Here is a 23,159-nt window from a genome sequence, read left to right as displayed (position 1 = left end):
ATTGGGAAAATGGATAAGGAATTGAGGGGCAGAGGGGATCAGGGATGGGGGCAGAAGGGATCAGGGATAGGGGCAGAGGGGATCAGGAATTATGGGGGAAAGTGGATCAGGAATTGGGGGGGAATGGATCAGAAATTCTGGGGAAATTGGATCAGGGATAGGAGAAAATTGATCAGGGATTGGTTGAGGGAAAGGGAACCAGGGATTGGGAGAGAGAGGATCAGGGATTGAGGGAGAGGGGATTAGGGAAGAGGGGATCAGGGATTGAGGGAGAGGGAAGCAGAGATTGGATTGTACCTGGGGAACGGTGGACAAGGGTTTTGGTGAGGAGACAGGATTTGGAGGGGTGAGTGATGATTCGGGGCGGGGAACGAGAGATCATGGGGAACGGGGACAAAGGATCAGGATGTGGCAAGGCCCCAAAATATAATTTCCAATTATACAAACTGACAGAGACGCTCGCTATCCGTCTGTCTCTCTTCTATCTCTGTATCTCTCATTCTGTCTCACTTTGTCTCTCTCTGTCTCTCATTCTGTCTCAGTCTTTGTCTCGCTCTGTCTCTCTCTCTCTCTGTTTTTGTCTATATCTCGCTCTGTCTCTTTCTCTCTGCCTGTCTGTTTGTTTCTCAATCTGTCTCCCTCCCTGTCACTCACTCACTCTGTCTCTCTCAGTCTGTCTCTTGCTCCCTCTCTGATTCTGTCAGTCTCTCACTGTGGATCTCACACTCACCCTCTCTCTCTCGGCATCTTCTCTCTGTGTCTCGCTCCCTCCCTGTCTCTTACTCCCTCGCTGTTTTTCTCCCTTTGCTGGTCCTTCCGTCTCTTTCTCTCTCCATCTATCTTTGGATTTGTTTCTCTAACTAACTTTATATCTGTCTATGAACTATTGCTGCGACTCTCTGTCTCTACCTTTCTTTATCTCTGTCTCATATAGGAGTGTGGAAGATAGCAGCAGGTGCAATGTGAAGGGATTTGAACAGATGTTCTCTGTTCTAACCCTGCCAGACTTGTAGATGTTGAGAAACTTCCTGTTCATTGTGTTGACGGTGACTCCTCCCAGGGTCAGGCTCCTTGTTGCCCAGCGCCCGCTTTGTTTACATTCCTTGTTCAGTGGCTGGGACTGAGGAGGCTGCGATTGAAACAAACTGTGAGTGACAGTACTGATGGAGTGTTGCACTGTTAGAGAGTCAGTGCAGGGGGAGTGCTGCACTATCGAGGGTCAGTACTGAGGGAATGCTGCACGGTTGGAGGGTCAGTACCGAGGGAGTGCTGCACGGTCGGAGGGGCAGTACCGAGGGAGTGCCGCACTGTCGGAGGGGCAGTACCGAGGGAGTGCCTCACTGTCGGAGGGGCAGTGCCGAGGGAGTGCTGCACTGTCGGAGGGGCAGTGCCGAGGGAGTGCTGCACTGTCGGAGGGGCAGTACCGAGGGAGTGCCGCACTGTCGGAGGGGCAGTACCGAGGGAGTGCCTCACTGTCGGAGGGGCAGTGCCGAGGGATTGCTGCACTGTCGGAGGGGCAGTGCCGAGGGAGTGCTGCACTGTCGGAGGGGCAGTGCTGAGGGAGTGCTGCACTGTCGGAGGGTCAGTACCGAGGGAGTGCTGCACTGTTGGAGGGGCAGTACTGAGGTATCATCTTTTGAATGAGCCGTTAAACTGAGGATCAATTTGTCCTCTCAGGTGGATGTAAAAGACCCCAGTGCCAATCCTGGAAGATGAATGGGGAGAGTTCTCCTTGTTTTCCTGGGGTCAATATTTATCCTTTAACCAACCTGAATAAAACTGATAATCTGGCCATTATCACAAAGGTGTATGTGGGAGCTTGCTGTGCACAAATTGGCTATCACATTTGCTACATCAGTGACTAAACGTCAGGGAAGCACTTCATTTGGTATGAAGCACATTGCGACAGGCTGAGGTGGTGAAAGGCATTGTGGAAGTGGCAATCTAAATTTGATGGGTTCTGGCAGTACATGAATCACACAGCAAGAAAAGGACCAAAATCCCAATTCAATAAGAGATGGGTTTTCGCTGGGTGCTCCGGTTTCCTCCCACCGCCAAAGACTTGCAGGTGATAGGTAAATTGGCCATTGTAAATTGCCCCTCGTGTAGGTAGGTGGTAGGGAATATGGGATTACCGTAGGGTTAGTATAAATGGGTGGTTGTTGGCCGGCACAGACTCGGTGGGCCGAAGGGCCTGTTTCAGTGCTGTATCTCTAAAACTAAAACCCCTTTTTCATTTAAAATAAAAATAAAAAACAAACATCCCATAGAACTTTGCAACCTAGGAAATGAAGCCTTGTTACTATTGTAACCAAGGAAACAAGGCAGCTAATTTGCACTCCTTAAAAAAATCTTTGACCAAACTTTTGTGTGTAAATTGAGAGGGGTTTAGAGAGATAGGGAGGGGTTTAGGGCTGGAGGTTACAGAGATAGGGAGGGGCGTAGGGCTGGAGGAAGTTAGATATAGGGAGGGGTGTAGGGCTGGAGGAGGTTAGAGATAGGGAGGGGTGTAGGGGCTGGAAGAGGTTACAGTGATAGGGAGGGACAAGGTCGTAGAGAGATTTGAAGACAAGGAACAGAAGTGTAATATTGAGTCGCTATATGAATGCAAGCATTGTTTTTGTCCATGACTGAACTCACAAAGGATGGGAGTAATTGTTATAACAAACTCTCTCTCATACTTCTGTCCATCTCAGCCTATTGAGAATCATTCTCCATTACCCAATGGGAGAAAAGACAAGATTGCTGTCCAATCAGCACTGGCCTCCGGGGATGATGAGAAGAGTTAAGGTTCCACGGTCAATGCTGGAAGGTTCACTCCTGAAGGTACGTTTTTCCATTTCCTCCATTATCGGCTTTGTAAGATGAGATAGGTGCTGGAGGAGGCCATTCGTCCCCTTGAGGGAATTGAATAAATACTTGAAGGGGAAAAATTTACAGAGCTACGGGGGGGTTGGGGGGAGAAAAGCTGGGGTTGGCGGGTTGTGGAGGTGGGAGATGGTGGTGGGGGAGTGAGAGGCAGAGGCGGTGGTGGGACTAAATCGGATAACTTTCAATGGCCTCCTTCTGTGCTGAATCGTTCAATGAGTCTATGAAATGTTTCTCTTATGAACACCACGCTAATCAGTTTAACGTATCTATAACTGCCTCCAGCCCTATACCCCTATCTATGTAACCTCCTCCACCCTTACCTATCTATAACTTCCTCCAGCTCCTACAACCCATCTCCTTCTATTATTGGCAGCTATGTCTTTAGTTACCATAGTCCTAAGCTCTGGAATTCCTTCCCTCTCCGTGTCTCTTTTTTAAAAAAAAAGTCCTTAAAATCTACCTTTTTGACAAAGCTTTATATCCCCTGTCCTAATATCTCCTTATTTGGCTTGGTGTCAATTTTCTGACTGGTTTATGCTCCTGTTTAGTGCCTTGTGATGTTTTACTATGTTGAAGGCACTATCTAAATGCTATTTGTTGTTGTAATGGGCAAGATAAATCTAAAAGGAGCAGGATGTCCATATCTGCAAGTAGTGATGATCAGTCTCTGATGGAATATTTGGCCTGCAACTGAATAGATCTGAGGGATAGAGTTAAGAGGTTAGAACTATCAGGAAAGATTGAACAGGCTGGAGCTCTTTTCTCTGGAAAAGGGAAGACTGAGGGGGTGACCTGAGAGAGGCCTTGGAGATTCTGAAAGGGTCGATTGAGTGGATTTAGAGAAGATGCTTCCACTTGTGGATGAGAGCAGAACTGAGGAGCTGTAAATATAAGACAGTCATTGATAAATCCAATCAGGAATTCAGGAGAAATTTCTTTACCCAGAGAGTGGTGAGAGTGTGGAAGTCTTCTCCAAATCCACTCAATCGACCCTTTCAGAATCTCCAAGGCCTCTATCAGGTCACCCCCTCAGTCTTCCCTTTTCCAGAAAAAAGAGCTCCAGCCTGTTCAATCTTTCCTGATAGTTCTAACCTCTTAACTCTATCCCTCAGATCTATTCAGTTGCAGGCCAAATATTCAATCAGAGACTGATCATCACTACTTGCAGATATGGACATCCTGCTCCTTTTAGATTTATCTTGCCCATTACAACAACAAATAGCATTTCGATAGTGCCTTCAACATAGTAAAACATCACAAGGCACTAAACAGGAGCATAAACCAGTCAGAAAATTGACACCAAGCCAAATAAGGAGATATTAGGACAGGGGATATAAAGCTTTGTCAAAAAGGTAGATTTCAAGGACTGTCTTAAAAAAAAAGAGACAGAGGTGTAGGGAGGGAATTCCAGAGCTTAGGACCCAGGGAACTGAAGGCACAGCCACCAATAATGGAAGGATTAAAATTGGGATACGTAAAAGGCCAGAACTGGTAGAATCCCAGATGCTGGCAGGGCAGGAGGAGGTTAGAGATAGGGAGGGGTGTCGGGGCTGGAGGAGGTTACAGAGATAGGGAGGGGTGTAGGGGCTGGAGGAGGTTAGAGATGGGAGGGGTGTAGGGTTTGAGGGTTGCAGAGATAGGGAGTGGTGTAGGGGCTGGAGGAGGGTGCAGACATAGAGTGTGGTGTAGGGACTGGAGGAGGTTACAGCGATAGGGATCAGCTGAGGGCCATGGAGGGATTTGAAACAAGTTTGAGAATTTTAAAATCGAGGCATTGCTGGAGTGGAAGCCAATGTCGGTAAGTGAGCACAGTGGGTGCTGGTTAAGCTGGACAGCGCGAGTTAGGATATGGGTTAGCAGAGTTTCAGATGAGCTGATGGTTACTGAGGGTGAAGGCTGAGAGGCCGGTGAGGAGAGCATTAGAATAATAGAGTCTGGCGGTGTTGGAGGCACGGTGAGAGTTTCAGCAGCAAATCAGCACCACGAAGGGCGGACATGGGTAATGTTGTGGAGGTGGAGGGAAGGGTAATGTTGATGGGAGAGGGCTAGGATGGATCCTGAGCTTAGCTTGGCATCAGATAGTGCAGTCTTTGATTTACTGAGCAATCCTTTGTAAATCCCTTCAAGAAATTCCATCTGCTCCAGCGTAAGCACTCAGATGAAGTTGGTGTTTCTCCTCCAGGACCTCAATATCGGGCAGCAGAGATACATGTACAGCATCTTCACTATCTACAAAGCAGGTCCCCTCCGCAGGAGCCTCCATCAGCAATACATCAACAGCCTCGAGCGACAGAGGATGTTGGGTGGGTAATGGTTAGACAATGAAATATAAAGAATCGTCCATTATCTCCCCCCTCGGGATCTCAAGTTTCCACTCCACAACCTCAGCGACCTATCTGATTTCAAGATGAACTACTGGCCACATATCCGTGGTATCACCAAGACCGTCTACTTAGTGAGGGAGCACTGCACTGTCGGAGGGGTGATACTGAGGGAGTGCTGCACTGTCGGAGGGGTGATACTGAGGGAATGCTGCACTGTCGGAGGGTCAGTACTGAGGGAGCACTGCACTGTCGGAGGGGTGATACTGAGGGAGTGCTGCACTGTCGGAGGGTCAGTACTGAGGGAGCACTGCACTGTCGGAGGGGTGATACTGAGGGAGTGCTGCACTGTCGGAAGGTCAGTACTGAGGGAGCACTGCACTGTCAGACGGGCTGTATGGAGGGAGCGCTGCACTGCCAGAGGGGCTGTACTGAGGGAGTGCTGCACTGCCAGAGGGGCTGTACTGAGGGAGTGCTGCACTGGTGGAGGGTCTGTACTGAGGGAGTGCTGCACTGTCGGAGGGGTGATACTGAGGGAGTGCTGCACTGTCGGAAGGTCAGTACTGAGGGAGCACTGCACTGTCGGACGGGCTGTACGGAGGGAGTGCTGCACTGTCGGAAGGTCAGTACTGAGGGAGCACTGCACTGTCGGAGGGGTGATACTGAGGGAGTGCTGCACTGTCGGAAGGTCAGTACTGAGGGAGCACTGCACTGTCGGACGGGCTGTACGGAGGGAGCGCTGCACTGCCAGAGGGGCTGTACTGAGGGAGTGCTGCACTGTCAGATGGCCAGTACTGAGGGAGTGTTGCACTGGTGGAGGGTCTGTACTGAGGGAGTGTTGCACTGGCAGAGGGTCAGTACTGAGGGAGCACTGCACTGTTGGAGGTGCTATCTTTCAGGTGAGACGTTAAAGCGAGGTCCCTATCTGTCCTCATGTGAAAGTGAAAGATCCCATGGCCACTTTTGGAAGAAGAGCAGGATAGTCTCCCCAGTGTTCTGGGTCTAATATTTATCCCTAAAGCAACATCACTGAAATCACATGATGGCTGCTACGTTTCCAGCATTATGACAATGAACAGTGATCGCACTCCAAAAAAAAAAGAGTCCTTCATTGACTGGGAAACACTTTGGGATATCCTGAGGTAATGAAATAGGAATCTTTGTGTTTTTAAAGGTTACATGACTACTGAGGAAATGAACAAGTTTGTAGATTATCTGAGAAGCCCCAGGCAGCAGCAGTATCAGAAATGGTCCCCCTTAATGGTCAGAGCTACGACCGCAAGTCCGAGAAAGCAAGACCACCACTCGCAACCGAAACCTGAGAGGAGATGGAGAACAAAAAGGTTTGAAATCCTCCTCGTACTTCATCTTTCCTTTTAGGCCCTGTTTTCCCCCCTCCCACCAGATTCTAGTTAATTCCAGGCCCTGTCACCCAGGCACCAGTCCCCCAAGCTCCAGTGAATAACACCTTTCTACCCCCGTCCCCAGGTTCCAGTTAGTGGCAGGCCCATGACCCCCAGTATCCAGTTAATTCCAGGCTGGTGCCCTTGCCCCAGGTTCCTGTCAATTCCAGGCTGCTGTCTACACCCCAGGCTCCAGTTAGTTACAGGTCCCTGTGCCTGCCACGGTTGGTTTGTTGGCAAGTATTCCATCCATGAAGGATGATGGACACACAGCAAACAATCCATGTAGGTGGGATGTCTTCTCTTGCTGTACCTTTGCTGATGGCTGTGAAGGCCAATCCTTGAGAGGCAGGTTCTGAAACAAGTGCTGCACGTGAAACTGCCAAGTGACGCTGTCAGTTGTTGTTTATGACGTTGGCACCTATTACCAAGCTGTTGTTTCATTGTGATAGTGCACACCAGTCTACAGGATGTGTCGCCATTTTCCCCTTTTGTCAGATAGTGGTTAGCACCACAGCTCCAGCGACCCGGGTTCGGTTCTGGGTACTGCCTGTGTGGAGTTTGCAAGTTCTCCCGGTGACCGCGTGGGTTTCTGCCGGGTGATCCGGTTTCCTCCCACCGCCAAAGAATTTCAGGTTGATAGGTAAATTGGCCATTGTAAATTTCCCCTAGTGTAGGTAGGTGGTGGGAGAATGGTGGGGATGTAGTAGGGAATATGGGATTAATGTAGGATTAGTATAAATGGGTGGGTGTTGATCGGCACAGACTCAGTGGGCCGAAGGGCCTGTTTCAGTGCTGTATCTCTCTATGACTATGGCTCATATAGTCACTCCCAATGGTTTTTTTCATTGTTTTCAACAGATGACTTTTGTTTCTGGAACCGGCCCAGACTGGATCTGCTCAGGTCAACATCATTTGGAGACAGAATTGGACTATGCATATCGGATAAATCATTTCCAACCGGACTGAGGATCGAAAAACTATTCCAATTCCCAATAAATGGGTTTGTGAGCGGTTTTTGTCCATTTGCATCCGTTTGTATGAAAGAACCCCCGTTTCCCCAGTGCCTTCACCACTTTAGGACGTCCTGAAGCGGTTCACGGTTATTTATAGATTCATAGAGAAATGCAGCACTGAAACAGGCCCTTTGGCCCACTGAGTCTGTGCTGACCATCAACCACCCATTTATACTAATCCTACATTAATCCGATATTCCCCCTCTTATCCCCACAATTCTCCTACCACCTACCTACACTAGGGGCAATTTACAATGACCAATTTACCTATCAACCTGCAAGTCTTTGGCAGTGGGAGGAAACCGGAGCACCCGGCGGAAACCCACAGAGTCACAGGGAGAACGTGCAAACTCCACACAGGCAGTACCCAGAACGGAACCCGGGTTGCTGGAGCTGTGAGGCTGTGGTGCTAACCACTGCGCCACTGTGCTGCCCTATTATGACTTTCTGCGAATTGAGGTCGCTGTTGTAACGTGGGAAACCAGCAGCCAATTCAGGCACAGCAAGATCCCACAAGCAGCAACATGACCACCAGATCATCTGTTTTAGTGATGTTGGTTCAAGGACAAACATTGGACGCCAGGTGGAACTCCCCACCCCCACTCCTCCCCCAAAAAGTGGTCATGGGATCTCCTTGTCCACTTGACAGAGCAGATGGGCACAAGATTTAATTTCTTAATCGGAAAGGCGGCACCTAACAGTGCAGCACTCCCTCAGCACTGGCCCTCCGACAGTGCAGCGCTCCCTCAGCACTGACCCTCCGACAGTGCAGCACTCCCTCAGCACTGATCCTCTCACAGTGCAGCACTGGTTCTAGATTCCCCAGCCAGGGTAAACAGCCTCTCAGCATCGCCCTTGTCAAATCCTCCAAGAATTTTCCAGGTTTCAATAAGATCACCTCTCATTCTTCTAAACTCCAGAGAATGTCGGCTCATTCTGCTTAGTGTCTCCTTTCATCCCGGGAACCAATCTGAAGAACTTTCCTGGCACTCCCTCTCAGGGAAATATATCCTTACTTTGGTATAGCGACCAAAACTGTTCACAGTCGACCCAGAGACTCTCGCAGAATGAGAGTCGAGAGAGCAGCAACATTATTGGTCCAAACAGACCCCAGGCCTCGCTTCTCAATCCACACGTTTATTCCGAACCTCAACGTTTCAAACAGAAAAACGACAAACTGTAACCTCCTGCCCCGCGTCCTTCACTGGGACCGTGGTAAAGGGACATCGGGGGTTTGGTGGGGGGGGGGGGGGTGGTGGTGGTGCGGAGCCATGTGGAGGAGGAGAAGACGGGGAGAGGGGTGACCATGGAAACTACCCTCGAGATTGGGAGCCATGCTCCCTGGTAACACCTCCCCCTCCACAGTCCTGGGGGATTGGGTGGGGGTGGGGTGGTTTCTCAGCCAATGTAGATACGGTGGAAGTCATTGGCCCCGAAGGCAGCGTTGCACTTGGGGCACTTGCGCTGCCGCGTGTCGTAGCGGGTCTTGACACATTCGAAGCAGAAGACGTGGAAACACTTGGTCAGCACGGCGTCCTTCTTCCGCATGTTACAGCAGGGACACGTCAGCTTGGCCTGCCCCGGGGGGTGGGGGGAGGGGAAAAGAGAGACGGAGAAGCACAAGGTGAGATTTCCAAGGCAGCTTTTCATCCCATTGAAACAATCCCGCCACATCCACCCCGGAAGAAATGCCTCCGTCCTGTCCGAAAAATGGACCAATCCACCCCACACACCAAAGAAAATGGACTGGTCCCATCGTAGTGCGAACCCCTGACAAAATGGACTGATCCAGCTCCCGCCTCCCCTAATTCCCCCACATCTTAAAATGGACATTTCCAATTCAAAGCTTTAATCCGCCAGCCCCTAGCTCCCTGGATAATGGACCCGTCCAACTTCCCGCGCCCCCAACTAAGAAAACGAACCCCATGCAAAATGGACTGATCCTGCTTCCATCGCATGAAAATGGACTTGCCTTGTTCGACAGCTGAACAACCCCGCCCCACCCTGGATTATGGATTGTTCCAGCTCCCCCCGGAATATGGACTGATCCAGCCTCTCCATACTCCCAGTATAATGTCCCACAGCTGCCACCACATAATGAGTTCTTTATGTTGTCTGATGCAACATAATTGAGATGCGTGGAGTCCAGTTGGTTGAAGATCTCAAACAGGTTTATTAACAGCTATTATATACAGTACAGAGCTAGCTATTTACAAGAAGGGTCACTGACCCGAAACGTTAACTCTGCTTCTCTTTCCACAGATGCTGCCAGACCTGCTGAGTGATTCCAGCATTTCTTGTTTTTATTTCAGATTTCCAGCATCCGCAGTATTTTGCTTTTATTTTAGCTATTTACAGGACCTGCCTCTAGGCGTTAGTGTGACTCAGGCTCCAAGTCACATGACTGTGGCCTGGTACTTAATTCATTAGCACATTAAGATCTTAAAGCGACATCACTCAAAGGCAATCATACAACTGCCAGAATACGTTTTGTTCCAGCTGTCTCCCCACGGAATATGGATACATCCTATTCCCCCCCCAACCCCCCTCGATATGGATTGATCCAGCTCTCCCTGGAATATGGATCGATCAGGAACCTCTCAGAATATGGATAGATCCAGTCCTCTCCTCCCAAATATGGACCAATCCGGCTCCTCCCATCCTGGAAAATGGATTGAACCAGCTACCCCCCCCATCCTGGAATATGGATTGTACCGGCTACCCCTCCATCCTGGAATATGGATTGAACCAGCTACCCCTCCATCCTGGAATATGAGCCAATCTGGCTCCAGCACCGCCCCCCCCACCCTGGAATACAGACTGATCAGCACTCCCCCCACCCTGGAGTATCAAGCAATCCACACCCCCTTGCCCCGGAATATGGGCCGATCTGCACCCCACCTCCATACACAACAATGGCCGGGACTCCGGTCGGATCACTCACCTTGTAATCTTTGATCTCCTCCATCAGGATCTCGTCACAGTTGGTGAACATTTCCGGCTTCTTCTGTCGTTCCAACTTGCGGCGCAGCTTCGAGATGTCTTCCTAAAACCAGGGAGAGGAGGAAAGATATCTCACTACCCCCTCAGTCTGGCCATCATCAAACATGGATCACTCACATTCTGAAACACACTGTCAGGGCAGTGTAGGGGGAGCTTTACTCTGTATCTAACCCGTGCTGTGTCTGTCCTGGGAGTGTCTGATGGGAACAGTGTAGAGGGAGCTTTACTCTGTATCTAACTCATGTTGTACCTGTCCTGGGAGTGTTTGTTGGGGAAAGTGTAGAGGGAGCTTTACTCTGTATCTAACCCTTTTTTTCCCTTTTTTTCTAACCCCGTACTGTCCCTGTCCTGGGAGTGTTTGATGGGAACAGTGTAGAGGGAGCTTTACTCTGTATCTAACCTATGCTGTTCCTGCCTTGGGAGTGTTTGATGGGGACAGTGTAGAGGGAGCTTTACTCTGTATCTAACTCGTGTTATATCTGCCCTGGGAGTGTTTGATGGGGAAAGTGTAGAGGAAGCTTTACTCTGTATCTAACTCGTGTTATATCTGCCCTGGGAGTGTCTGATGGGAACAGTGTAGAGGGAGTTTTACTCTGTATCTAACTCTGTGCTGTACCTGCCCGGGGAGTGTTTGATGCTTACACTGGGTTATAAATGTCTCTCACAGGCGCCTACCTGTGCTCGCTTGTAGTTGAAGGTTTCTTTCTCTCGGGCCACACTGCTCTCGATGATGTCATTCTGAACCTGCGACAGTTTCTTTTGATCTGCGTCCAGCTGCACCTTCAGGTCCTCAGCCAACTGGGCTGCTTCCACTGCCTGAGAGAGACACAGCAAGAGGGAGTGAGTGTGTGCAGCTGGGGAGAAAGAGACAGAGATAGGGAGCAGGGGGGGAGGGAAGAGGCGGGGTGAGGGGACAGGAGTTAACTATGAGTGAAGTGCACTAAAAGCCAGTGTTTGAAGGTTGAACTCCATCAGGAGCTCCCATTCCAAGAACCCCAACATCTGTCACTCCAGCTTTTCACTTTCGCAGCCTTTGAGCAGAGCAGGATCTGGGGCCCAGCCTCTCGGACACTCCCTTCTCACCTTGCGTTTGTGCATATCCAGGGTCTGGGTGCGAAGGGACAGCTCCTTCTCCATGGCCGTGAGGTTAGTCTGGAGTAACTGTTCCTTCTCCTCCAATTTTTTCACCACCTGTAGCTGGGCATCGACCTGGAGAGTGAAAGAAAACAGACAGTGAGAAGGGAGAGAGAGAGAGAGAGAGAGAGAGAGGGGGAGTGTGTGGGTGGAACAGAGAGGGAGAGAAAGAAAGCACAGCAGGAGTGACAGGACAGCGCGCGGGAGCGCAGACAGCGAGAGAATGGAAAAAGTAACAAAACAGAGGTGAGACAGAGAGAGAAAGCAAGAGAAAACTGAGTGAAAATGGAAAGAGACAGGGAGGGAGGGAGTGAGGGACGGGCGACGGAGGGAGGGAGTGAGGGACGGGCGACGGAGGGAGGGAGTGAGGGACGGGCGACGGAGGGAGGGAGTGAGGGACGGGCGACGGAGGGAGGGAGTGAGGGACGGGCGACGGAGGGAGGGAGTGAGGGACGGGCGACGGAGGGAGGGAGTGAGGGACGGGCGACGGAGGGAGGGAGTGAGGGACGGGCGACGGAGGGAGGGAGTGAGGGACGGGCGACGGAGGGAGGGAGTGAGGGACGGGCGACGGAGGGAGGGAGTGAGGGACGGGCGACGGAGGGAGGGAGTGAGGGACGGGCGACGGAGGGAGGGAGTGAGGGACGGGCGACGGAGGGAGGGAGTGAGGGACGGGCGACGGAGGGAGGGAGTGAGGGACGGGCGACGGAGGGAGGGAGTGAGGGACGGGCGACGGAGGGAGGGAGTGAGGGACGGGCGACGGAGGGAGGGAGTGAGGGACGGGCGACGGAGGGAGGGAGTGAGGGACGGGCGACGGAGGGAGGGAGTGAGGGACGGGCGACGGAGGGAGGGAGTGAGGGACGGGCGACGGAGGGAGGGAGTGAGGGACGGGCGACGGAGGGAGGGAGTGAGGGACGGGCGACGGAGGGAGGGAGTGAGGGACGGGCGACGGAGGGAGGGAGTGAGGGACGGGCGACGGAGGGAGGGAGTGAGGGACGGGTGACGGAGGGAGGGAGGGATGGGTGACGGAGGAAGGAAGTTAGGGAGGGGTGACGGAGGGAGGGAGAGGTGAAGGAGGGAGGGATGGGTGACGGGGAGATGGAGGGAGGGATGGTTGACGGTGGGGACGGAGGGAGGGATGGTTACAAGAACAGCTGTCTCCATCCCCAGCGCACACTGACCTGGGTTTTTAAGGTCATGACCTGGTCTCCCAGCTCCTCCTTCTCCTCCTTTAGTAGTTTGTGGATCTGGTTGGACTTGATTCGCTCAGACATCAGCTTGAAGTTCGCATCGTCCTTCTCTCGAAGCTGCTGCATCAGACGGATATTCTGTTCCTGCATATCCTCAAAAGCCTGGCCTGTCACATCCATCTCCGAAAGGAGGGCTTCCTCCTCCTGGGGAAAAAGGAGGGAGGCGGAGGGGGAGAAAACGAGTCAGGGAGGGAGTGAGAGACAGTGACAGCTCCTGTACGGCCCGTGCGTGTCGCAGTGACAGCTCCTGTACGGCCCGTGCGTGTCGCAGTGACAGCTCCTGTACGGCCCGTGCGTGTCGCAGTGACAGCTCCTGTACGGCCCGTGCGTGTCGCAGTGACAGCTCCTGTACGGCCCGTGCGTGTCGCAGTGACAGCTCCTGTACGGCCCGTGCGTGTCGCAGTGACAGCTCCTGTACGGCCCGTGCGTGTCGCAGTGACAGCTCCTGTACGGCCCGTGCGTGTCGCAGTGACAGCTCCTGTACGGCCCGTGCGTGTCGCAGTGACAGCTCCTGTACGGCCCGTGCGTGTCGCAGTGACAGCTCCTGTACGGCCCGTGCGTGTCGCAGTGACAGCTCCTGTACGGCCCGTGCGTGTCGCAGTGACAGCTCCTGTACGGCCCGTGCGTGTCGCAGTGACAGCTCCTGTACGGCCCGTGCGTGTCGCAGTGACAGCTCCTGTACACATACCGCATACAGAACTGTTAATTACAAAATAGAAAGATCCATTTTTCCACCTTTATCTTTACAGTTCCGATTTACCTGTCTATTATAAATTTTGAATCATCTCTCAATGCCGATGGATGACAATGCAAGTGTGATGGGTCAGTAAATTCATTGTGCGAGACACTGACATTACCCGCACTGGGAACCTCAGCTCATCTGCTGCTGGAACCCTCATCCTGCCTTTGTTACCTCCAGACTCGCCGATTCCAATGCACTCCTGGCTGGTCTCCCACATTCCACCCTCCATAAACTTAGTCTTCGAAAACTCTGCCGGCCCCTATCTCAAGCCAGGTTCAGTCACCACCACATGCTCGCGGACCTACACTGACACGCAGTTCAGCAACATCTCCATTTTAAAATCCTTCATGATCTCGCCCTCTCCCTATCTCTGTAACCTCCTCCAGTCCTACACCCCTCCCTATCTCTGTAACCCCCTCCAGTCCTACACCCCTCCCTATCTCTGTAACCCCCTCCAGTCCTACACCCCTTCCTATCTCTGTAACCCCCTCCAGCCCTACACACCTCCTTATCTCTGTAACCTTCTCCTGCCCCTACACCCCTCCCTATCTCTGCAATCTCCTGCAGTCCCTACACGCTTCCAGTATCTCTGTGCCTCTCCAATTCTGGCCCCTTGTACATCCTCCGATTTTAATCACTCTACCAATGGCGGCAGTACTTTCAGTTGCCTGGGCCCTAAGCTCTGGAATTCCCTCTCCATCTCTCTACTCCTTTAAGATGCTCCTTAAAACCTACTGTTTGACCAGGCTTTTGCATATGTGTCCCTAATCTCTCCTTGCGTAGCTCGGTCCCAAAATATTGCTTGATAATCACTCCTGTGAAGCACCTTGGGATGTTCTACGACGTTACAGGCGCTATATAAATGTATTTGTGGTTGCTGATGATGTTGGCGGGGTCTAATGCAGTCTCAGACCCAGTGGATTGAAGTCTCTGCTACTCTCTCTCCGATTCGACCCTTCACCCCTGACCTCCTCACCTGTTTGGCCATGGCCACCTTCTTCAGCATGTGCTCCATCTGCTCGTCCACCAGCTTCATCCGACGCAGAGCTTCCGCATCGGCCATCTTCTTCCCCTCGTGTCTCTCCTTCTCCTCCAGCTCCTTCAGACGCTGCCTCAGGCTGTCCATCTGGAACGGGATTGCCAGCAGTCAGAGGAAGCTCGGTGAGGGTCAAACCCACCCTGACCTCCATCCCATCCTGTCACCGCCCCAGCTCCCCGTCCCGACCCTACCCAGGATCCCAGTCCCGTACCCCCGTTCTGACCCTGTCCTGACCCCACCACAGGCTCCCCGTCTCGTCCCCGCCACCCGCCCCAGAATCCGTCCAATTCCCCCACCCTGTACCAATAGGTTTCCGTTAAACTGGGCCTCAGGAGCCTGGACAGCAAGCTATTCAGCTGCAGGTGCCCTCACCTGCCAGCAAGGATCACTGATTCGGTTCCTGCTAGAAGTTGGCGGGGGAGGGACAACATAAAACATTTCAACTGAGTCCGCGAAGGAGAGACTCCCTCTTTAAACAGGCTCCCTGATGGAGAGACTCCCTCTTTAAACAGGCTCCCCGATGGAGAGACTTGCAATGCAGGCAAGCTATGTTAAACTTGTACAGGACGCTGGTCAGGCAGCAGTAAGATTACTGCACACAAATCTGGTCTCCGTACTATAAAAAGGAGATAGGAGAACTGGAAAAAGTGAGAAAAGGATTTACTAGTATAGTACCAGAACTGAAGGATTTACAGCTGTTGGGAATGATTAAACAGGCTGACGCTTTTATCTTTTGATAAGAGAACAGAGCTGTCTTGATAGAGGCATTTCAAATTATGATTTGGGCTTGATAGGGTAGATGTGGACAGAATGTTTCCAATTGTGAGAGAATCCTAAACTAGAGACTCGAAAATATATGTTAGTCACTGATACTCATTGGCTGATCATCGACTTCATCCAAACTCCTGCAATATCCCTCGATTCCCTTAGTGCTGAAGAAACTCTCAGTCTTGAAAATACTCAATGTCTGAGCATCCACAGCTCTCTGGGGTAGAGAATTCCAAAGTTACACAAACCTCCTGAGTGAAGAAATTTCTCCTCATCTCAGTCCAAAATGCCCGAGCCCTTATCCTGAGACTGTGACCCCTGGTTCTAGGCTCTCCAGCCAGGGGCAAACAGCCTCTCAGTATCTACCCTCTCAAGCCCTCTAGGAATTTTATACATTTCAATGAGATCACCTCTCATTCTTCTAAACTCCAGAGAATATAGGCCCAATCTACTCAATCTCTCCTCATAGGACAATCCTCTCAGCCCGGGAACCAGTCTGCCGAACCTTCATTGCACCCTTTCTTAGGGAAGTCTATCCCTCCTTGGGTATGGAGATTAAAACTGTACAGAGTTCTCCAGGTGTGGTCTCACCAAAGCCCCGTACAATTGCAGCGAGACTCACTCTTAGACTCCAACTCCCCTGCATTCAAGGCTAACATACCATTGACTTTCCAATTACCTTGGGCCACTGGGTCTGTGGAGTGGTTGCCATGGTTTTTCTTTTAACCACCCACCCCCCCACCCCAGCAGAATGACCCTAGTCCGCCCTCACCTCTGCTTTCGCCCTCTTCTCCGACGCCATCAGTTGGACTTTGTCTCTCTGCTCCTTTGGTGATGAGCGGTACATGTCCAACAAGAGTTTCATCTCCTTCTGGCTCTCCTGAGCTCTCCTGTACACAAGGAGCATTAGCACAGTGGTTGTGTTACTGGACGAGCAATCCACAGGCCCTGGACTAACCCAGAGACATGAGTTCAAATCCCACCATGGCAACTGGGGGAATTTAAATTCAGTTAAATAAAAAGCTAATCTCAGTAATGGTGACCACAAAACTACTGGATTGTCGTAAAAAAAAAAAAAAACTGGTTCACTATTGCCCCTTCAGGAAAGGAAATCTGCCGTCCTTACCCTGTCAAGCCTATATGTGACTCCAGTCCCACACCAATGCGGTTCTCTCTTAACTGCCCTCCGAATTGGCCCAGTTGTATCAAACCGCTACAAATCCACATGGAGTGCAGCAGTTCAAGGGCAATTAGGGAATGCTGGTCTTGCCAATGACACACACATCCATAAAGGAACTGAAAAAAAAAATCTATCTTGCTTAGACCACTTTTGGAATACGCATTGTCTGGTCTCCAAGTATCAGGCAACAACAATCTCCAACAAGAGAGAATGTAACCACCTCTTCTTGACATTCAATGACATTACAATCACTGATTCCCCCTGGGGTTACCATAGATCAGAATCTGAACTAGACCAGCCACGTAAGCACTATGGCTACAAGAGCAGGTCAGAGGCTGGGAGTCCTGCAGCGAGTAACTCACCTCCTGTCTCCTCAAAGCCTGTCCACAAGGCACAAGTCAGGAATGTGATGGAATACTCCCCACTTGCCTGGATGGGCGCAGCTCCAACAACACTCAAGAAGCTCGACACCATCCAGGACAAAGAAGCCCGCTTGATTGGCACCCCATCCACCACCTTCAACAGTTACTCCCTCCACCACAGACGCACAGTGGGAGCAACGTGTACCATCCACAAGATGCACTGCAGCAACGCACCAAGGCTCCTTTGACAGCACATAGAAACATAGAAGATAGGAGCCGGAGTAGGCCATTCGGCCCTTCGAGCCTGCTCCGCCATTCATTATGATCCTGGCAGATCATCCAACTCAGTAACCTGTTCCTGCTTTCCCCCCCCATATCCTTTGATCCCTTTAGACCCAAGAGCTGTATCTAACTCCTTCTTTAAAACATACAATGTTTTGGCCTCAACTGCTTTCTGTGGTAGCGAATTCCACAGGCTCACCACTCTCTGGGTGAAGAAATTTCTCCTCATCTCAGTCCTGAAAGGTTTACCCCGTATCCTTAGACTATGACGCCTGGTTCTGGACTCCTCCACCATCAGGAACATCTTTCCTGCATCTATCCTGTCAAGTCCTGTTAGAATTGTATAGGTTTCTATGAGATCCCCCCTCACTCTTCTGAACTCCAGCGAATATAATCCTAACCGACTCACTCTCCTCATACGTCAGTCCTGCCATCCCAGGAATCAGTCTGGTAAACCTTCACTGCACTCCCTCTATAGCAAGAACACCCTTCCTCAGATAAGGAAACCAAAACTGCACACAATATTCCAGGTGTGGCCTCACCAAGGCCCTGTATAACTGCGGCAAGACATCCCTGCTCCTGTACTTGAATCCTCTCGCTACGAAGGCAAACGTACCATTTGCCCTTTTTACCGCCTGTTGCACTTGCATGCTTACCTTCAGCGACTGGTGTACGAGAACACCCAGGTCTCGTTGCATATTCCCCTCTCTCAGTTTATAGCCGTTCAGATAATAATCTGCCTTCCTGTTTTTACTACCAAAGTGGATAATCTCACATTGATCCACATTATACTGCATCTGCCATGCATTTGCCCACTCACTCAACTTGTCCAAATCACCCTGAAGCCTCTCTGCATCCTCCTCACAACTCACCCTCCCACCCAGTTTTGTGTCATCTGCAAATTTGAAGATATTACATTTAGTTCCCTCATCTAATCTATTAATATATATTGTGAACAGCTGGGGTCCTAGCACTGATCCCTGCGGTACCCCACTAGTCACTGCCTGCCATTCAGAAAAAGACCCGTTTATTTCTACTCTTTGTTTCCTGTCTGCCAACCAATTTTCTATCCATCGCAATATACTACCCCCAATCCCATGCGCTTTAATTTTACACGTTAATCTCTCATGTGGGACTTTGTCGAAAGCTTTCTGAAAGTCCAAATAAACCACATCCACTGGCTTCCCCTTATCAACTCTACTGGTTACATCCTCGAAGAATTCTAGTAGATTTGTCAAGCATGATTTCCCTTTCGTAAATCCATGCTGACTCTGCCCGATTCTACCACTGTTCTCTAAGTGCTCTGCTATAAAATCTTTGGTAATGGACTCTAGAATTGTCCCCACTACCAATGTCAGGCTGACTGGTTTATAATTCCCTGCTTTCTCTCTACCTCACTTTTTAAATAGTGGGGTTACACTAACTACCCTCCAATCTGTAGGAACTGTTCCAGAGTCTATAGAATCTTGAAAGATGACCACCAATGCATCCACTATTTCTGGGGCCACTTCGTTAAGTACTCTGGGATGTACACCATCAGGCCCTGGGGATTTATCGACCTTCAATCCCATCAATTTACCCAATACCATTTCTCTACTAATACTGATTTTCTTCAGTCCGTCCCATTCACTAAACCCTGTGTTCCCCAACATTTCTGGTATGATATTTGTATCCTCCTTTCTGAAGACAGAACCAAAGTATGCATTTAGTTGGTCAGCCATTTCTTTGTTTCCCATAATAAATTCCCCTGTTTCTGACTGTAAGGGACCTACATTTGTTTTCACCAATCTTCTTCTCTTCACATACCTATAGAAACTTTTACAGTCAGGTTTTATGTTCCCTGCAAGCTTACTCTTGTACTCTATTCTCCCCTTCTTAATCAATCCCTTGGTCCTCCTTTGCTGACTTCTGAACTGCTCCTAATCCTCAGGTCTGTTGTTTTTTCTGGCAAGTTTGTGTGCCTCTTCCTTGGATCTAATACTATCTCTAATTCCCCTTGTAAGCCATGGTTTGGCTACCTTTCCTGTTTTACTTTTGCACCAGGCAGGAATAAAGAATTGTTGCAGTTCATCCATGCGCTCTTTGAATGTTTACCATTGCCTATCCACCGCCATCCCTTTAAGAAACGTTTCCCAATCCATCATAGCCAACTCGTGCCTCATACCTTCGCAGTTTCCTTTATGAAGATTCAGGACCCTAGTCTCAGAAACAACTACGTCACTCTCCATCTTGATGAAGAATTCTGTCATATTATGGTTGCTCATCCCCAAGGGGTCTCGCACAACTGGATTGTCAATTAATCCTCTCTCATTACACAAAAACAAGTCTAGGATGGCCTGTTCTCTAGTTGGTTCCTCAATGTATTGGTCCAGAAAACCATCCCGTTTAAACTCCATGAATTCCTCCTCTACGGTATTGTGACTAATTTGATTTGCCCAATTTATATGCAGATTAAATTCACCCATAATTACAGATGTTCCTTTATCGCATGCATCTGTAATTTCCTGTTTACCTTCCAAACCCATGACCTCTACCACCTAGAAGGACAAGGGCAGCAGGCAGCTCACACCATCCCGACTTGGAACTAATTGCCGTTCCTTCACTGCCACGGAGTCAAAATCATAGAACTCCCTTCCCAATAGCATTGTAGGTGTACCTACCCCATATGGACTGCAGCGGTTCAAGAAGGCAGCTCACCACCACCTTCTCAAAGGCAATTAGGGATGGGCAATAAATGCTGGACTAGCCAGCGATGCCCACATCCCACGAAAGAAAAAGAAACCTTGGTTATTCCACACTTGGAGCACTGTGCACTGTCCTTATATAGAATTTACAGGCATTAACTTACTTCAGTTCCCCTCTGAGCTGTTTGACCATCTCCACTTCCTTCTTCTTGGCGTCCTCCGGCTTGCTCCTCTCTCGCTCCTTCTCCGCCTTGTCTCGCTCTTTCTCCGCCTCCTTTTCCCTCCCTTTCTCCCTGGCCCTCTCTTTCTCCTTCTCCCGTCTCTCCCGCTCCCTCTCTTTTTCTTTCTCTTTCTCCTCCTCCTGCTGTTGTTGTTTTCTGGCCTTGGCTGCCTCCGCCTCCTCTTTCTCCTTTTTGCTCCCGGGTTCCTCAGGCTCCTGCTTGACCTCCGGAGGCTCCTCCTTGACCTGCTCGGCCCCGGACTGAAGCTGTGATCCGCTGGGTCCCCGTGGCCGACCCTGGAAGAAGAATTAAGAAAAGGCGTCGGTGTGCGCACTTTCGGCAAGGACGCGGGCAGTCAATGGTAAACGCTGCTGACACCAACACCCAGCTCATCCACCCCAGCCCTCTCATCTACACCCGATACGGAGTCAGGAAATGCCCAGGCTCCAGGCCTGGCCTGATCTCACCCGACTTTGGACAGTGTCCGACAGGAGATTTACCAGAATGACACCAGGGATGAGGGACTTCAGTTAAAGTGGAGAGACAGGAGAAGCTGGGATTGTTCTCCTTACAGCAGAGAAGGCTAAAGGGAGATTTAATCGAGGCATTCAAAATCATGAAGAGTTTTGATAGAGTAAATAAGGAGAAACTATTTCCAGGGGCAGAAGGGTCGGTAACCAGAGGGACACAGATAACTGGCAAAAGAACTAGAGGGGAGATGAGGAGGAATTTTCTTTTAAAAACGCAGTGAGTTGTTGTGATCTGGAATCTGCTGCCTGAAAGAGCGGTGGAAGCAGATTCAATAATAACTTTCAAAAGGTAATTGGACGTGTGTTTGAACTGAACAAAATTACAGGGTGACAGCTGGATGTGGAGGACTAACCCGGATAGCTCCTCCAAAGAGTCGGCGTAGGTAACACAGCCCGAATGGTCTCTTCCTGTTCTCTAAGATTCCGTGATGGGATTTTTACTCGCCTCGTCTAGCAGTTGCATTCGCCATCCTCTCTCCTGGGATCGTCCCACCCAGGAGGCTGCAACCCCACCATCTCCCTGCCAGGCACCGTTCCCCATCCCCCAGCACCGTCCTCCTAACCCCGGCACCCCTCACTCACCATGCCCAGCTCGCTGTGCGTCTCCCAGACTTTCCTGCGCACCTTGGCCAGCTCTGTGTGCGTGTCGCGGAGCTTACGTTTGTAACGCTGCACATCCCCCTTCAGCTGGTGGTTGTGGTTCTGGAGGCTGCTGATCAGGTGACGCATCTCCCGGTTGATGGGCCCTGAGGAGGCAGAGGAGGTTCGGGGGTTACTCACGAGGACCCCTCACAGTGGTGGTGGAGGTGCAGGGGGGAGTCAGAGCCTCGTCTCATGTGGTCCTGAGTCCAGCTCTCAGTATCTCCTTCACCTCTCCCTTTCCCTCCCTCTTTTACCTCAGTTTATTCATTCCCTCCCTCCGACCTCTCATCCTCCCTCCTCCTCTCCCTCCCCTACTGCTCCAATCCCACCCCTTCTCCCTCCTCCTCTCTCCCTCCACTAGCTCCTGCCTCCCCTCTTCCCCTTCATCCCTCCTCCCCGCCTCACTTCCTCCACTACCTCCATCCCACCTCCCTCACTCCAACCTCTTCCTTCTCCCCTCTTCTCCGCTCCCCTCCTACCACTCCCTCCCTCCAGGCTCCTTCCTCCACCCCCTCCCTCAACACACTTCTTCCACTCCTTCCAATCCCTCTTCCTCCACTTCCTCCCTCCAACCCCTCCCCCTCATTCCCTCCCTTCAGCCCCTTCTTCCCACTCCCTCCCTTCAGCCACCCTCCTCCACTCCCTTCCTCCAGCCCCTCCTTCCTGCACTTCCTCCCTCCCGGCCCTACTTCCTCTATTCCCTCCCTCTATTCAGTCATTCCCCTCTTCCTCCACTCCCTCCCTTCAGCCCTTCCTCCTCCACATCCTCCCTCCAGCCTTCTTCCTCCACTCCCTCATTCCCCTCTTCCTCCACTTCCTCCCTCCAGCTCCTCCTTCCTGCACTCCCTCCCTCCAGCCCCCCTCCTTCCTCCACTGACTCCCCTCTGCCTCCACTCCAGTCCCTCATTTCTCTCTTCCTCCACTCCACTCCCTCCAACCCCTCTTCCTACTCTCACTCCCTGCTTCCCCTCTATATCTTGTTCCTCCCTGCAACCCGTCTGCCTCCTGCCCCTCCCTCTACCTGCAATCCCTCACTTCTGCTCCTCTCCATCCTTCCTCCCCATCCTGTTCCCTCAGTTCTCACCCGCTTGCTCATTGGCAGCCAGAGTTTGCTCAAATTCGATACGCAGCATCTCGTATTCCTTGCGGACCTGGGCCAGGGTGTCCTCCAGCTGCATCACCTCCGTCCGCAGCTTCTTCTGCAGACCCACTTCATCACCCTGTAATGCAGACAGCAGCCGAGGTCAGGGGTCAGCACCAGGGATGCCACCAACCCCACCAAACCCCTCCCCCGCCCATCCCACCATCACCAGGGTCACACATTGACCAACAACCCCTGCTTCACAAGGGTCACCTATCGATGCTTAACTGACCTCTCCAGGGCCTCCAGTGGGATGTCGCAGCGGACAGATCCAGGCTCCATCTTGGGCCTACAGCTGAGTTAGCCGGACTCTCACTCAGTGAGTGGTACTGAGGCCCACAGAGCATGGGGCAGTGGGTGTGTATTGAGGGAAGGGGGCAGCACTCACCTCCATCTGCTCTACCTGACGCTGGTGCGTGGTTCGGGTGGTGAAGAGCAGATTGCGTGCATCGTCCATCTGGGCCTTGAGCTGCAGGCTCTCATTGTAAAGCACGGAGAACTGGGACTGCAGGCAGCGAAACTCTGGGGAGTCCTTCACCATCTCACTGGCAAGAGTCTTCAGCTGTTCCTGGG

General features: G+C 51.3%; 2 protein-coding genes across 7 annotated transcripts in view; one reads left to right on the top strand and one right to left on the bottom strand.

Annotated features, from left to right (window-relative positions):
• The first annotated feature begins 1,113 nt into the window (after positions 1–1,113).
• On the top strand, positions 1,114–7,741 carry LOC137345998 (protein FAM216B-like). Of its 5 annotated transcripts, XM_068009300.1 has the most exons (5): positions 1,156–1,581; positions 2,697–2,826; positions 5,054–5,174; positions 6,367–6,535; positions 7,457–7,741. In XM_068009300.1, exons 2-5 carry the CDS (start codon positions 2,725–2,727, stop codon positions 7,458–7,460), a joined length of 396 nt encoding a protein of 131 aa, XP_067865401.1. In that variant the 5' UTR covers positions 1,156–1,581; positions 2,697–2,724; the 3' UTR covers positions 7,461–7,741. The 5 variants fall into 5 exon arrangements, with proteins under 5 accessions (XP_067865400.1, XP_067865399.1, XP_067865401.1 ...); XM_068009299.1 differs by lacking the exons at positions 1,156–1,581; positions 6,367–6,535 and adding an exon at positions 1,114–1,147; XM_068009298.1 differs by lacking the exon at positions 6,367–6,535 and having other exon boundaries at positions 1,154–1,218.
• A 991-nt stretch (positions 7,742–8,732) lies between these two features.
• Positions 8,733–23,159, bottom strand: part of rnf20 (ring finger protein 20, E3 ubiquitin protein ligase) — a 32,675-nt gene continuing 18,248 nt past the window's right edge. For both annotated transcript variants that reach the window (XM_068009688.1, XM_068009687.1), the window contains exons 10-20: positions 22,975–23,154; positions 22,530–22,665; positions 21,386–21,549; positions 20,217–20,569; positions 16,317–16,434; positions 14,714–14,863; positions 12,927–13,139; positions 11,698–11,823; positions 11,290–11,430; positions 10,556–10,657; positions 8,733–9,186 (exon numbers count right to left, since the gene is read on the bottom strand). In XM_068009688.1, the coding sequence (XP_067865789.1) occupies positions 9,010–9,186; positions 10,556–10,657; positions 11,290–11,430; positions 11,698–11,823; positions 12,927–13,139; positions 14,714–14,863; positions 16,317–16,434; positions 20,217–20,569; positions 21,386–21,549; positions 22,530–22,665; positions 22,975–23,154 (1,860 nt within the window). In that variant the 3' untranslated portion in view covers positions 8,733–9,009. The remainder of the gene's footprint in view (positions 9,187–10,555; positions 10,658–11,289; positions 11,431–11,697; positions 11,824–12,926; positions 13,140–14,713; positions 14,864–16,316; positions 16,435–20,216; positions 20,570–21,385; positions 21,550–22,529; positions 22,666–22,974; positions 23,155–23,159) is intronic.

This window comes from Heterodontus francisci, chromosome 29, assembly GCF_036365525.1.
Source record: "Heterodontus francisci isolate sHetFra1 chromosome 29, sHetFra1.hap1, whole genome shotgun sequence".
In the NCBI taxonomy this organism is placed as follows: Eukaryota; Metazoa; Chordata; class Chondrichthyes; order Heterodontiformes; family Heterodontidae; genus Heterodontus; species Heterodontus francisci.
The sequence above is the reverse complement of the archived record's forward strand: the minus strand, read 5'-3'. Positions and strand labels throughout refer to the sequence as shown.

Bases quoted from the DNA above. Each gene is read 5' to 3' on its own strand.
- LOC137345998 (XM_068009299.1), top strand. From the start codon at position 2,725: ATGGGAGAAAAGACAAGATTGCTGTCCAATCAGCACTGGCCTCCGGGG. The intron at 2,827-5,053 runs GTACGTTTTTCC...TTTCTCCTCCAG, and splicing joins TGGAAGGTTCACTCCTGAAG to GACCTCAATATCGGGCAGCA. The intron at 5,175-7,456 runs GTGGGTAATGGT...TGTTTTCAACAG, and splicing joins CGAGCGACAGAGGATGTTGG to ATGACTTTTGTTTCTGGAAC.